The sequence below is a fragment of the Chlamydotis macqueenii genome, chromosome 6 (assembly GCF_036417535.1).
Source record: "Chlamydotis macqueenii isolate bChlMac1 chromosome 6, bChlMac1.mat, whole genome shotgun sequence".
Classification (NCBI taxonomy): Eukaryota; Metazoa; Chordata; class Aves; order Otidiformes; family Otididae; genus Chlamydotis; species Chlamydotis macqueenii.
The window spans coordinates 24,785,576-24,800,978 of NC_141561.1; the positions used below are offsets into that span (position 1 = coordinate 24,785,576).

General features: G+C 36.2%; 1 protein-coding gene across 2 annotated transcripts in view; it reads left to right on the top strand.

The window, feature by feature from the left end:
• The window catches only part of AGPS (alkylglycerone phosphate synthase), a 56,966-nt gene that overhangs the window by 17,450 nt on the left and 24,113 nt on the right, over positions 1–15,403 (top strand). For both annotated transcript variants that reach the window (XR_015258890.1, XM_086750594.1), the window contains exons 4-11: positions 2,724–2,844; positions 2,926–3,000; positions 4,348–4,419; positions 6,233–6,312; positions 8,455–8,535; positions 11,874–11,999; positions 14,064–14,172; positions 14,599–14,726. Coding sequence is in view for 1 of the 2 variants with exons in the window: in XM_086750594.1 (XP_086606720.1) it covers positions 2,724–2,844; positions 2,926–3,000; positions 4,348–4,419; positions 6,233–6,312; positions 8,455–8,535; positions 11,874–11,999; positions 14,064–14,172; positions 14,599–14,726 (792 nt within the window). In the remaining variant the exon portion in view is untranslated. The remainder of the gene's footprint in view (positions 1–2,723; positions 2,845–2,925; positions 3,001–4,347; positions 4,420–6,232; positions 6,313–8,454; positions 8,536–11,873; positions 12,000–14,063; positions 14,173–14,598; positions 14,727–15,403) is intronic.

Sequence of the window (15,403 nt, forward strand, 5' to 3'; positions counted from 1 at the left end):
CTTTAAGTAGTTTTTGTCCCTCTTATGGAGAACAAAGATCTTCAAGCACTCGATTATCAACTTGTAATGATACCAAATAGTTCTGTCTATGGAAATCCATGAAGAAACTAAAGTTTAAAATGTAAGCAGAGCTAGCAGGAATTTTTTTAAAAAGTGGTTTAAAGACCTTTATTTAGTACGTACTTGTTTGTTTCTCGTGTTTTCCAAGTTTCTGTCAGCTCTGCTCTTTCAGTTAACAAACAACACTGTGAATGTGCATTAATAGCAGAATAGTAAGAGCTAAGAGCAGCAATCCAAGACCCGATTTCCTCTGTGCTTATTGTGACTGGCCCCTAAAATCATGATCTCTCAGTAGCGGTGCACTTCTTGCCTAAGCAACACTTAATTTCAACTTTTGTTTTTGGAGGTGAGAAAGTGAATATGTTGGAGGGAAAAGCATTTTTCTTAGATGTCTGACACCTTATGTCAAGAAGTATAATATTATCCTTAAAGCAAGTCAGAACAGCATCTATCCTCTTCCAGAAGTCAAATCATTGTTACAACTGTGTTTTCATTAGGTCATGTGTTCTTATATGAAAACTCTAAAGCGCACACTTGGCTATTCTTTTGAACTTCTGAATGTTGTTAGCTGTCAGTCATGAACGTATCTCATGCAGATACTACTTTCTGAATTAACCCTGTAAGTACTCTTAATTTCTACATAACCTCACATAGTTTCTTGCAGAGTGGACACTGGTAGGCAAGTTGCATCACAGTGGATCTTTTAACTACTTGAAAAGTTTCCTGTTGAAGCTATTAAATCTTCCCTTTTTCAACTCTCACTACTTCAAGACTCAGTGCATTCAGAATAGACTGCTACCATGGTGGCAGATGGGAGACTGTTAATCTGTTTTCCTTGCTATTAGCTTGGTAACTGGTACTATCCTCTCAACTTTTATCTTAAGACACCTGTTGACACAAGTGTGAACTGTTCTGGACGTTATGTAGAGCAAAGATAGGGAAAACTCTGTTTCAGAAAACGGAACTTGGATGGGTTGGTATACTTCTGTAGAAGGCTGAAACTTCAGAACATGAAGGAAAGGTGAATTCAATTTTGCTGTTTCCTCTGTACTTGTCAAAAAGCATAGGCTAGGCTTGTCAAAGAAATGTCTAAGTTTCTTTGACTATGGAACATTTTGTACAAAATACTTTTTGATGGTAGGGCTGTAAGCAGGCTCTTTCTGGCATCATTAGGCAGCCCATAGTCTTTCCTGGTTGATTTATAACAAAATTGCAGGAATGCTGTTCTATTTGAGTTGAAAGTGATGCCAGTTAATTTGCCAGCAAGACTTTCATGGAAGTACTGCACTATGTTTTAACTAATTTTTGTGCAAGTCCTGATTTTTTTTAATTTAAAACAAAAGATGATGTAGTGAAAAACTTTCAATTCTTGAACTTCAGGGACTCTGATAACTAAAAATAAGATTCCTGACCAGCATTTTATTTCAAAATAGGAGTTGAAGTCCAGAAATTAGTTTTTAGTCAAGACAAACTTTATATCTAATTAAAGGACTCCTTAATTAGAGGCCACTTGTAATAGAAGACTTTCCTTTAGGAAAGTTACCCGTAGAAAAGTGTGAATTAATTTATTGTCTCCATTGTTAAGGAGGAAAAAAAGTGTGTGTTTTTTTTTTTTTTGAACCTTCAAAGCACTTAAAAGCATTACACTTAATGCCTACAAAGATCTTATTTTTTTGAAACTGGATCCTCTAAAGAATCCTCATTCTCTAAGCTGCTTTAAAAAGTCAACACATGAACTCTGCTTTTGTCTGCCTGACGTCTAAAGTAGACTTTAGAAAAGAGAATTAAGTGGCTAGATCTGCACTTTGAGAAGCCGTAAGAGTACTATGAGACATCTGTCATAAGGACCCGGAATTGTTAGAAAACCTTAAGCAGGGATTCTCTCTCTAGAATTACAGAACCTTGATTCAAGGCCTGTTGGTAAGCCAAAATGTCCAGTGTATCTTTCAAAAAAGAAAAGCTTTTTTTCCAAGGTGTTGATCAGGACCTCTAGCTAGAGGCTTTCTGGAAACATCTGGACGTTACTGACTGAACATGGGTTTTATGAAGTCTTTCTGATGTGTGAGATCTAATTCAAGTATGCTGGTATAACCAGCATAGTTGATGAAACTTAGTTTTGCCTTGCTTTGGACTTCTGATTAGGCTTTGGTCTGAGATGGATTTAGCTTCCGGTACATAAGAGGAAGAGAGGAAGTGGGTTGGTAGAAGCAAAACTGTAAGGGTAGTTGCTTTAGTATATGTATTTTTCTGTATTAGAGGGGGAATGTGTATTAAAAAAGGAACTTTGACTTTCAATCTCTACCACTTTATCAACAGGTGAGTCTAGTTCTGTTGAGGCAGCTGTTTTTCTTGGATCTTGAAGTCTTAAAGTTATGTTGTTCAGTATGCACTCAAAAGCTGGTGTATTTCTCCAAATTTCTCAGGAGGAAAAAGGGTAAGAATGTGCTACTGAAATAATACTTCCTGTGTGCATCTAGTCAGCTGAGTACCAGGTAGGTCAAGTGGGATCAGTGACTGAAGATGAGGAAGTGAACTTCTGTATTTCAGATCTTAAATAGTTTTGTTTGGCTATCAGTTAGTGTTAACTTGTTTTTATTTCTGTTGTACAGAAATGCTGAAAGAGTGAACCTACCTTTACTGAACTTTATTTTCTGGTATTGTAGGCATCCTTAAATGTTAATGATGTACCTCCATCCATTGTAAATGAAGAATTTCTTCAAGATCTTAGAGCCACTAAAATCTCATTCTCGCAGGATGCAGAAGATAGGATATTCAGAGCTCATGGTAAGAGAACTTCATTTATGTAGCTGTACTGTTTTTTGTGCTTCCTTATTTGAACTTGTTAACTTACTGTTTGTGTTTCAGGTCACTGCCTACATGAGATATTTGTACTCAGGGAAGGAATGTTTAAGCGAATTCCTGATATAGTTGTATGGCCTGGTAAGTTTTAATTGTCTTATTCTTCCTTCTGCTCCTGGAGGCCATTGTTTACTAAACTCCTGTGCTTTCTTGTCATGAGGAAGCTGTCTCTTGGTTCACTGCATTCACTTGTCTTTACAGAAACTGAAGGAATTTTCTTATGAGTGGTAATCATGATTGTTTAACATCTGGATTGCAAGTTGTGTCTGTGAAATACCATTGCTTCATTGGGAAGTCAAAGTTGTTATTAAATATAGCTGAAGTTTCTGTTGACAGCTGAATTCATGACTTAAGTAACCACAGTGTAATTTGAACTTGTACATTCACCAAGAGTAGTTATCTAAATGACAGTCTAAATCTTGTTTTTTTTTAAAGGAGTACATGATGGTAGAAGGGTAAGTGAAATGCTTGTATTAAAGAACTTTGTTTTATGACATGCTGTACATTAACAAAAAAAAACCTGTAACATCTGTAACTCCTATCAGAACACTTTACAAAGGATCATTGACTTGAAGAAAGAACAATGCAATCTAAGTACAGGCTAGGCCCACATGAAATAGAGTATTAACTAATGTTGTTGTAGATAATGTGTAGCAGAAAATATGCTTACTTCTGTCTAGTAGAAAGATACAAATAGTTAAACTGATACAACTTTATTTGCACACTTGTGTGAATTTTCTACTTGAGTCATGTTTCTCTGGTCACTAGGAGCTACTTTCCATGTGCCATTCTTCAGAAGCTAACCAAAAAGCCATTTGATCTCAGTACCTGTCAATTTCTGTTCAGTTGTATCAGTCCAACTCTTTCCTTGCCTGTTATAACTTTTTTGATACTTTGATAGCTGCACTGCAATAGAAACCCTAAAATTTCTGGTAAGAACTTAGTCTTAGCTCAGTGTTGCTTCCTTTATTTGGTGGGGAGGGGGATATCACATACGTGAAGCATAAAAAGAGACATTATAAGATGCATCTCACTACTTGAGGGTACGTACTGGCACGACAGCACTGGTGACTGTGAACAGCATTTGTCACAGCTTTATTTTGTGCAGCTCCAAAAGCAACTGAACTCAAATTATTGACTACCTTCATTTAAAGCTGCTCTGTATGAAAAAAGTAAAGTAGCCAGAGTTCATAAGCCTATTTATTCAATCCTGCTCATTCTCTGCTATCTGCAAAAACTCATGTATGCATTGTGTTTGATCTCTTTTTGGATCCTTTTTCTTGCCTGTGCGCAAGCATTTCTGCTTCCCTCTTTGACCAGATACAGAATGCATTCTGGAAAAAGTAACTACTTATTTAGGCTGCAATATTTAGTGCTAAGCACAAATAACAGTACTAAGCATTAATCCTACTTTTTGGTCTTTTTCAGTTTGCCATGAAGACGTAGTTAAAATTGTGGAATTAGCCTGCAAACACAATATCTGCATAATACCTTTTGGTGGTAAGTACTATGAAATCCTAAATCTGTTTAACATTATTAGTGAAAATGTATTCCACTTGCATTCCATTTAAATATGTGATCTTAGTAATATACTGTACCAATAGTTCAATAGTTAGATTTTTACTAGTATTTTAAGTGTAGTCTTAATTTTTTTGATCTTGCAGTATTAAAAGCTGCTATATTCAATTTAGTGGAAGTCATTAAATGTATGTCAACACCTTGAATATTGAATGTGCAAAAGGAGTGATTGTACAAAGCCGAAATCTACCTCTGTGCCTTGGAAGTCTTCTAGGAAATAAGTAAAGTGATTCAAATATTTTAGAGGTATTATGGTTTTGGATGCATTACTTGTGCTCTGTTCCCACAAACATGTATGAATTAGGTTTTTTTGTTGTATTGTTGAAGCTCATAGGTCCTGGGAGGATTGTGGTCAGACACCATACTGCAAAATCGTTAACCATAATTCTAATTTCCTTTTAGACATTGTTCAGTTTGAAATTTAGAGTAGAGACTGTGACAAAGGGTTTTCAGGAGATGTTCCAGGTACAGAGTACAGGTAAAGGCCTATATAATGTGTCCTTCTCAGCCTAAAAAATTTCTAAAGGACTTCAGATTTTTAATCGTAAATGCTTTTTCCTCTAAGCCTGCTGAAGTAGAGTGGTGAGCTACCTTGTTTTGACTTAAAGCTCATGGAACACAGGATATTTGGTTTCATGAGCTTATTCTATGAGAAGCTTTTTGTCGAAAACTCTTAATTCTGTGGGATAAATCTGTGTTTTATTTGGCACTTGCTTACGCTATAGAAACATAGCCCCCATAGGACATCTGCTCTTTCAAAAGATGAGCATGTAACTTGAAGACAATACCAAACTTAATGGAGCTCGTTTTTCCCTGAAAAGCTCTCACTCTTGCTGGATACTTTTGGAGAGCTGTAAGACTGCTAGAAGTCACCTTTGGTACTGGTAGATTTATAAAGCTGAAAGCAGCAATATTGACTATATCCTGTTTGCTGACCAGGATACTGAAAGATCTTCAGATTCTCTTCCAAGTCTGTTTATTCTGAACTATGGTCAACTTTTGGAATTATTACTGTAGGCGTTAGTATTTGAGGAAAATGCCACCTTTCCTATTGTTGGAAGCAAAGGTGATGGGCTTTACTGCTCTTGAAGGTTGTTTTATTAGTTGCACTGTTTCTGTCTTTGCTACTGGTTGTTTTTTCTGGTACCTTGCTGTGGATCTCTTTAGCATCTTAGTCTCTCTTTTCCTATGGCTTTTGTAGTCTTTGAGAAGCCATAGGCTGCTTGGAGGCTGTTCTGTGACATCCTATAAAGATAGAAACCTCTGGAGAAGTTTGACATTTGCTTTTAACTTTTTTTATAGTTCTACACTTTCAGTTTTTCTTACTTTCAGATAACTGTTGCCTTCCTGTATTAGTTAGACTTAAGCCAGCTTTCTAGATGGAAGTGTGGAAGGCTTCCATAGTGATCTCAAAAGAATATGTAGAAACCATAGCTATCGTTTCCTTGGATGACTTTATTTCTTATTCTTCTTTGTTCTAAAACTCTGTTCTGGACTTAACAGAAGTAGCTGAGATGGTCACAAAATTTCATGGTTTGTTACAGAGTTATGCTGCCTTGATTTTTGTGAAACCCAGTTTGGGAGAATGGATAGCCTTAAAAAGCTAATTGCTAGCCTCCAGTTAACTCCAGTGATCTTACTGATACAGCTATCAGAAAGGAGGCAGAGAGGGATGGTATGTGAAGAAAAGCTGCCTGAGAGTTTTATGATCACAATTTCACTCCCATGTTTGCAGGAGGGACGAGTGTCTCTAGTGCCCTCGAATGTCCTGAAGAAGAAAAAAGAACAATTGTCTCCCTAGATACATCACAAATGGTATGTCTCTTTATTTTTTTAACTTAGCTACTACAGAATAACATTTCTTTCTTTGCAAGGATAAAGTAGGGATGGAAGTATTAATCTGTATCATGCATGATTAAATTGGTACCCTTTCACTTTAAGTGATATTTTGTTGATGTTAGCTCTGTACTATTTCATATGACCTGTATGTATTTAATAAGGAAAAAAAATAACTGTTAAGCCTTCTTATAGCAGCTTTAAGTGAAAATCAAAGGAAGCTACTCTTCTTCTGTATTGGAACTTTTATCTGAGGTTAAGTGAAAGGCTAGAAGGAAGTTTTATTGCAAATTTCACTAATTTTTGCCGACTTGAAAATACTTAAAACAAAGGTTGGTAAGGTGACCTAGTATCTATAAATTGACTTGAAGGATCAACTTTAAAGAAAAAAAAACCCACTAGATTTTTGTGTAGATAGCGTCTTGAGAATGTGAAGTTTATAGCTTTTATGGCAGTCTAGAAATGACATTCTGTAAAATTTAGTGCTAGTTTTCATCTTTCCGTTATGAAGGAGCTTTTAAAATGATAGTTTTATGTGTCATGGTAATGAGATGCTTCAGAAACAGCTCTGTATCTTTGATGTAAGGTTCTACTGCCTCTTAGCACCTGCTGAGCTTATTAACTCCTTTAGCCTTGAAGGTAAGACCTGGGTTTTGGTTGAATTTTTCTCCACTCAGTGGTGCTGCAGTTGAATTTGTTTCGCAGTATGTCTGGTTACAGTGTGATCCTTTCGGCAAAGGTGATAGTTGCGTATTGAAGGAAGCTCTTCGGATGTCTATATGGAGTGAAATCCAGAGAGTTCAATACTGACTCAGGCCTTAATTTGAGCTCATTGGTTCATAGCCTGCAGCTTTGACTTCTGTCTGGTTTGGGGGTAGGAAAGGAGTATAGTTAATTCTTATTGTCATGCTTTTGTGTCATCTAGATTTGTAAGTATACACCAAGTCAGAAAACAGACCAGTTTGATGTGTCTTGACTCTGTCAGGTAATTCTTGTAATCATTAATAAGGAGAGAAAATAAGGAAATTAAGGTGAAAAGAAGCATTGTCAGAGTTAAAACCTGGGTGTCTCAGAGCAGTTAAGATGGTTGGCTAAGCTTCACTATTTTAATAGACACTTAATGGATGTGTTCATCTTATATGTAGGGTATATATTGCATAAAAACTGCTTTACATAAGCACCTTAAATCAGTTAGGCAGTTTATGTTGAAACTGAAGGTGTCTGAAAGGAGTTGAAATAGCTGACTTTGAATAATTAGTTAGCCCAGATGTTATGCGGGGAGACAATTGCTTTAAAGCATAGTTTAAGTTTGACTACAAGATGTTTCTGTCATTTGAAAAATCAAGGCAAAGGGAAGTTAGAGCTGTTCTCTTTCTATACAATATTAATACACAAAACTATAGAAGTACACAAGAAGTGTACATAATAAGAAAGAAGATTGAAAGCTGAAGCTTCTGTGGTGTCTTTAGTATAAACAAAGCTAAACCCATATTTAAGTTTCTCCTTCATGTGGATTGTCCTCATTGACAATTGTGTTTAGTGCACCATGTAACTTGTGGTATTTACTGCTTTTCCTGCTCCGTAGAATATACTGATGGGACAGTGTCTTATCAGATACGTGCAAGGATTATATCACTTTATCTTAAAATTCTGAAGTATGTACATGCTCTGACATCCTGTAGTAAATATTGCTTACTGTGTCAGAATCAGAGCTGAACTGGCATAACTGAATGCAGTCTAAGAATACTTTTCTTGGTGTATAATGTCCAGGTAGTCAGATTCAGGCACCTTCTATTGTTGCTTGTGAAAATCACTGTATTGCTTAACTTCTGTAAGAGTTTTGACTTAATTCTTTACGGCTTTTCTGCATTGTTTCTGTAAACATTCCTAGTATAAATTGACTAATAAGTATGTTACTCTGTTCTAGTGGTGGCTTTGTAAATTGTAACTGGTTGTGTAGCTGTTTGAGAGAGTGAGGGGGCTCAGCTTCCACTACTGTAATAACTGGAGTTGTATTAATAGTAAACTGTATGACCAGACATGTTGATCGAATAGCATTAGGGAAGGAAATAAACAAAAATCTTTAACACTTATTCTTAGTTTTGATTGGCTTTTCAACAGAACCGGATTCTCTGGATAGATGAGAAAAACTTAACAGCTTGTGTGGAAGCTGGCATTGTTGGACAGGATCTGGAAAAACAGGTATTTTAAACTAGTCAAGCACCTAGTATTTCTCAATATTTTTTAGCTGTTCCTCTTGTCGTGTCTAAATCATTGATTCTAGCTTAATTCTTCAGTGTTTTCACGCAGACTGGTGTAGTAAGCGTTATATATGCATGGCTACGAACCATATTACATTGAATGCTGTTTGATGAACATCTTAATTTTTTTTTTCTTTTAGCTCTAGCCACAAAATGTGATTACAGTAATTAGTTGACAATTCATAGGATGTAATGCTATGCTTTTTGTTTCAGGCCTTAGACACACCCTTGTAGTTGCAAGGCATGACACTAGGTACCAATTACCAGGAAAAGTTCAAACTGTCATTTTATAGCGCGTGTTTTGGCCAGAGGTAGTTTCCTCAGAAAGGTTAGTGCATGTAACAGAATTGCTGTTGTTGCTGCTTCTTAAGGCCAGCTACAAGAGTAGCAGAAAGGATGGAGAGTTGCCCAAAATAAGAGTTCAGTGGAAGGTTAATCGCCTTCATTTCTAAGAGATCTTTAGTGGCTTTTAATTGCAGCTTGTCAGCTGAGCCACAGCAACCTCCTCGAGGTCTTTCTCAATACTTCTCTATAGTCAAGCAAGTTGTGAATGTTTGTTACCATTCTTCAGGATGTACAGTTCTGCTTATTTTAAAATAAGATATATATTCTACGACTTGTTTGATAGCTGAATGTTGTCTAAACTCTTCTTAGTGCTTAAATGCACTTTACAAATATGCAGAGATTTCAAGGGTGTTTGAACTTTTTTCCAGACCGCTTCTTAGAAGAAAGCTTGTCATGCTTGACTAACAGAGCTGTTTATGATGAGAAAGATAGTCTTTCCTGCCTCTTATTTTATTTTCCCTTTATCAATAGATATATTTTAACTTTTCCAAATCTGTTTATTTCAAGTTTGGAATTAAAATGCAAAGAGAATATTATATGCATTTAAATGACATTTTTCTAGAATAATATTTTGATATTTCACTACTATTCTGTCCTTTAAATGCCACTACTTTTCCTTTCACTTAGAGTAAGGGCCAACATTCCCTTGCTGCCTACTGTTGCAGATATTATTTTGAATCTTTTTGATCAACAAAAATTTTTTCAATCAGCCTTTTGGCTATGAAAAGAGTACTGACTGTCAATTTGTTTAATATTGAATATAAACTAGTATTCATACAAAGGTTTTAAAATACAGAGTGACTCTGAGCACATGAGGACTTCTGTGCAATTTCTTAAATGTGCAAAAAAAAATACAAAATCAGATCACCTACTTAAAGTGTGTATATATTTAAAACTCTTATTACGTATATTGGAATTCCAGTATTGCTAGCAAGTGGGATGTGATTAAAGCTAGGATTTAAAGTTGTGCTTATTTTGTGTAGTACAATCTGAGCATAACTATGATTTAATATTATAGTTCATGCCCATGCAGACTTCCACTGCAGTACAGGTAGAATGCAGAGATACATTTAGACTGTGCAAAGAGGAAACTGTTTCTTTGTTTGGTTTGCAGCTTGATAGTATTTAATAATCTTTGGACTGGAGGCTCATCCAACTTCTGTTGCCACAAGAGGCTTTACCAGCATTATCTAAGAGTTATGTTGCAGTGAGGAGGTTGGGTGCCTCTTACTGTGTTCCGTTTTTTTGTTGGTGGTGGTGGTTTTTTTTGTTGTTGGTTTTTTGTTTTCTTCTTGGATGCTGAAGTTACTTAGTAGGCTGTCTGATTTACAGATATCATGAACCTTATAACAGTAACTAAAATCAAGATCTGAATTCTCAACAAATACAGATTTGGAAAACCTGATATTTGACAAAAGTTAGGCTGTAACTGATATAATGGAGCATTCAAAATCAACATAAACTTCACAGTTTGTCTATCTTAGCTAGTGACTCTAGAGTGATTAAGACACTGTTTTCTTTGAGATGAGAACTCCAGATGTAGTGGACTCTATAGAGAAGCCTCAACTTATTTTTGTCAGAACAGAATATGGAATAATAGCTGGTAGATGAGAACTAAAGGTGACAAAAGGATAATGAAGATAGAAAAATATTTTATATTGTCTTTTGTAATAAGCATTGTCAATCAGAGTGTGATTCTATAGGAAAAGCTCTGGATGAGACAGTCTCTTGCATCTCTCGCCTGTTCTGCAAGTGCTCTTAGCCCATGCTGTTCATACAGCAGAATTCAGCGAGTTTAAATCAAGTGCTTTGTACATGCGCAGTCAGTTACAAGTTTTCAAAAGCATGATCTTCTGCTGTGGTTGTGTTTATACAACTTGTAAAACTGCTAAGTTGTGAGTGAAGCAAATTTCTTGTCATCTTAGGGAATGAGGAGACTGCAGGCTCCAGCCCTTGCCTAATATATAACCAGTAAGCATTTAAAGGCACAAGCTCTGGTATGAGAGGGCTGTGAGCTAGGTGGATTACCATAGACATTACACAGAACTGACTTTCAATCATTTAAGTTAGAACCACTTTGTACAACATGTCAATGATCAACTCAATGTGGTGCACTTAAGTACCTATGTCCAATGGGTTTGTTATCAGTTGGTCAATGCAAGTTGATCATCTTAAATGCACTAACACAGTTATGACTTTATGTGAGACTGCTGGGTCTTTTAATTCTTCCTGTCCCACAGCTTTGTTGTGGTTCTAAGGGCATCAAATCAACCTCAGGTGCTGTGCAGATGGCAAAGCCAAGCTAATACAGAAAAATGAGAAACAAGTGACTACTTAATGTACAGGAATGCATGATCTGCATCACAAATAGTTGAAAGCATTGCATACAGGAAGCCCAACCAGATGGCTGTATATTAAAACACATCACTCCTTGAGAGAATTAAGTACAGGCAATTTGCTCACATTTTCTGCAGACCTGCTGCATATCGCATTAGGATAGAAAGAACAAGAGATTAAGTGCCTTATTTATTGGCAGCATTTGTGCGAAGTTGGCAGTTACTTAGTTATAATTTTTTTCCCTATGTACTTGAATTCACCCCTTTTTATGAACAATAGAGGCCTTAGTTTTAAAATACAAGGGAGGACTATTATAGGTTGATATGTAGCACAGCGTATTCACAGTAAAAGCAGAATCAATTTGCATTTCATTTACATATCAAAGACAGAATGTAGGCCTGAATAAATGAGTGTGTGGTCAGGATACTTTTTTGAAAACAAACAAAAAACCAAACCAAAACAAAACAAGGAAAAAAAAAAACAAAAAACCAACCAAACGAAAAAAAAAAACCCCAAACCACAAAACCCTTGAATATTGATATTTGGAGTACTAAGCAAAAGAAGGCTCTGTAGAACGTATTTTTTTCCTTTCTTTAGCTTGCTGAAAGTGGCTTCTGTACAGGCCATGAACCAGACTCCATGGAGTTCAGTTCGCTAGGAGGATGGGTAGCAACACGAGCATCAGGCATGAAAAAAAACATCTATGGAAACATTGAAGATCTGGTAAATACTTCTAATACTTTTTCTAATTAATTATTCTGTTTGGAAGCTTAACTTCTGTAATGGCTCTCAATGAGAGGGAAAAGGGATAGTGAATTGCGGTTCTCTTAACAAGCGATACAGTTTTGGCATCAAATCTTGACTGAAGTGCTTGGTTGATTGCTTTTCGTGTTAGTACTAATAATCCTTATCACTGATCTAAAAGTCAGTTTCATTTTGGTACTCAGTGGCTAGCTTAAGGAATTTTGTCACCCTGTCCTGACTCTGGTGCCTTATTCCACCGTTTTGTGCTCTCTATTAATCCAGTGTCGTAATCTTGTCAAATTTCTAGAGTGATTCCAAAAGGCTAATGTTTTCTCCTACATGTTGCGTGTTCCTGAAGCTGTCTAGTTGGATCAGCTACTGTGACAGCAAGCTAGCTCTTTCCACCTTCCTACCTCCCCCTAGACTAGTAGTTTTTTCAAATCAGTAGGCTGATCTAATTGACCATGTGGTTGCACAATGATGAAATCTTGTGCTACCACATGGTATGTAGGAAACCTGAGGAAGGAAACAATGGGCTGTGAATAGCAGTATTCTACTCTTGACTCTGTTAAACATTAAAATGGAACATCTTTATGTTAACCCAGGTAATTGTTTAAAGCATACTTTGACTTAAAAATCTATCTTTTCTGTCATAACAAATATATCAAATATATTGAAGTTAAATCATCACTGTTCAGACTTTGCCTGCCTTTTTGCTTCAAGCTTCCAACTTTCTCTCATAGTTTGTACAATAGCCCTTCCACACATGTAGGTTTCCTGTAGCACACTCTAGGTAATATATCCCCATCACCTCAGGCTTTTTCATCACCTCATAGTTCAAACATGTTTGTTCTGTACACAGATGTGACATTTTACTATCAGTGACTCAGCTTGGCAGGAACTCCAGTTTTTATTCAGTAGGCCTGACTGAACTAAAACTATTAGCACTTACAAAGTGTATTTTGTCCCCTACTGCCTGAAATGTTACTGAATGGTATAGTTTGCTTGTACTGGGAAATAGGAAAGCCTTCTGCTTCACATCATGGAAGCATAACTTCAGGCTAAAACAGCTTCTGAAATTGTCATTAGGAGGAAATAGGATTGAAAATTGATTCAGAACAGTTCATGAGTTTCAAAATGCTTCAGTGAGAAAGCTTCAAGGAAGTGTTTACCTTCTGAGGAAACTTTATATCTAGAAAAGGTGTGTTACATAAGCTGCCTAAAATCCACTTACTGTAGAATCAACAGTTCATAAAATGCATATAATGAAATTTGTGAATAACTTGGAGCGGGATTAAAATTACTTAGCTACCTGTGCTTGAAAATTTTAAAGCCATTAGTTGAAATTCTGTAATTTTGCTTAATTTAAAGACTTCACTAAAAAACCCCCAAACCTCATCTTTCCTAGATATAAAATTGAATAAAGGATTAAAAAAATATCTGGGCTCTGTATTGTATGTGCGTGAATAAAGCTGGAAGCATTAACATTGAAAAATACTGAAGAAAAACAACCTCCTGGCCTTACATGTGTATCAGTCCTATGGCAGATTTAATATTGATAAACTATTTCACAAAGCTTGCTTCTGTCTTTCTTCCTAATAGAAATATTTCTATAGCAACTGATAACTGAATTATATTAGCTCTATCAAGCAACAGTTACAAAGCAAAACTTAAGCAAATTTTAAACCCTCACTTTTTTCCCCTCTGAAGTACTATGTATATTCTGGATTAAAATCCTAGTACTCATGAAGTACTGTCTATGCTGAGAAACAAAACAGTTTGAACTGGTACTGTCTGCAACAGCTGATCTGATTTGGCGTAGAACTGGATACAATCTCTTGTGTGGGCAAACTGTACTGTGTTAGAAATAATTGTTGCTAACAGTCCTCAGGTTATCCCAAAAGTTCTTGGGGCTGCCTACAGAATGTCTAAAGTCTACAAAGCTGAACTGTATCAAGCTTAATATAAATTTTGTAGAAAAGAAAAACAAAAAACTTTGTGCTTAATGTTAGTATTTATAGTCATTGCATATTGTTTAAACAGGTGATCCATATAAAAATGGTAACTCCTAGAGGCATAGTAGAAAAAAACTGTCAAGTACCCCGCATGTCAACAGGACCTGATATCCATCACTTCATTATGGGATCTGAAGGTACAAACACAGTAATTTCAAATAACTGCATCTTAATTCAGCTTCTGTAATGGCTTGATGATTTTAGCATCTTTAATATTCTGCCTTCCAGTGTGTCTACGGGCGGCATAATGCTGGTGTGAATTTCTTGTGTTAGGATAATACATTGAAACCTTAATTAGGACTGTGAAGTTACGCAACTGAACAGTGCTTAAAACAAATTTTTGAGTTAGCCTATGGGTCTAGTAACAAACATCATGATTTAGAGGATATCTTCTAAGAATTCACCATGTAAATAGTCAGGAATAAATCACTACTGCAATACTGAATTTCAGGGATTTCTGTTTTGTATTGACTTAGAGCATCCTGATAAACAGCTGTTACGTTGAGTAACTTGCAAGAAGTACATCTTGCAACACTTTACTTGGTTTTTCTTTTTTCCTGAAGGAACTCTTGGAGTGGTTACTGAAGTTACAATAAAGATTCGCCCAGTCCCTGAATACCAGAAGTATGGCTCTGTGGTCTTCCCAAACTTTGAACGAGGGGTGGCCTGCTTAAGGGAAGTGGCAAAGCAGGTAAAGAAAAGCTGGATGTTGATTTCACTCAAGAACACAGATTCTAGCACTAGGAGTGTGCTTATGCTCTAGTATTTCTGGCAATTGATAACCAAGGATTTGAGATAGTATGAATCTCATAAGTGTATATTATCCATGAGGCTTCTGGAAATTATGCAGTTTAGGATTGAGTGTGTTCTGAATTTGCTTGATATTCTGAGACAAACGGATGTGCTTTTCATCTCGGCACAGAAAATTTGGCTTTGCATCTCCTTCAACAGAGAGCTTTATCCTTAGATTAATTCAGGACTGTGTAAAGGGACCAATATTTAAAGGATTTAAGTTGCAGCATACAAGTAAAAAGCAGTTGAATTTGACTCTGAAGTGACAAAGGAACAAAAGTCAAGCAATGCAAGGATATGGCCTGTGTTTAGAAAACACTTCCTGAAGCACAGTAACATGTTCAGGTGAGCTGGATATTTTGAAGTGGCATTGTGCTTACACTCTATTTAAATAGAGCCTTCTGAGTAGTGTGATCAGATGGTTTCAGGTAGCAAAACTCAGACATGAATATCCAAATTGTATAGTGCTTTTCCTCATGGCTGTGCTTCCAGGCAAATCTTACACTGGCTAGCTGTCTTCTTTACTATCTTAGACTAACTTTTCTTTGCTCTGCACAAAATATATCAAATTATTTC